Source organism: Penaeus monodon, chromosome 30, assembly GCF_015228065.2.
Source record: "Penaeus monodon isolate SGIC_2016 chromosome 30, NSTDA_Pmon_1, whole genome shotgun sequence".
Classification (NCBI taxonomy): Eukaryota; Metazoa; Arthropoda; class Malacostraca; order Decapoda; family Penaeidae; genus Penaeus; species Penaeus monodon.
Window position 1 is genome coordinate 29,642,972 of NC_051415.1, and position 349 is coordinate 29,643,320.

Consider the following 349-nt stretch of genomic DNA (forward strand, 5'->3'; position numbering starts at 1 on the left):
AACCATGAATTATGATACTTTTGTTAAATTCATCATATTTAATATCATGGTCATGAAATTCTTAAAGGTGAGATAGATAATATTTGCATAAGGAAATATTATACTGTAGTTTTAGTATTATAAAGTTATGTATATATAAAAAGGACTTCTTTATCCCCACAACCTTCCAGATGCAAGAACGCATACATACTCAAAGGTCTTCCACATCACAAAGTACTCCGAGCTCATGCCTGGGGTCTTCATTCCAGAGCAGCCAGTGCATTTGAACATCAGAAATGTCCAACCATCACACTCCCATATCAACATCTTCAATAATCATGTGTAATTATTTTCATTGTTTCTGTCTATC

The 349-nt window shown here is 33.2% G+C and overlaps 1 protein-coding gene across 2 annotated transcripts in view; it reads left to right on the forward strand.

Moving 5' to 3' along the window:
* Positions 1 to 349, forward strand: part of LOC119592689 (phospholipase D1-like) — a 27,716-nt gene that overhangs the window by 7,221 nt on the left and 20,146 nt on the right. For both annotated transcript variants that reach the window (XM_037941603.1, XM_037941605.1), the window contains exon 6: positions 171 to 321. In XM_037941603.1, the coding sequence (XP_037797531.1) occupies positions 171 to 321 (151 nt within the window). The remainder of the gene's footprint in view (positions 1 to 170; positions 322 to 349) is intronic.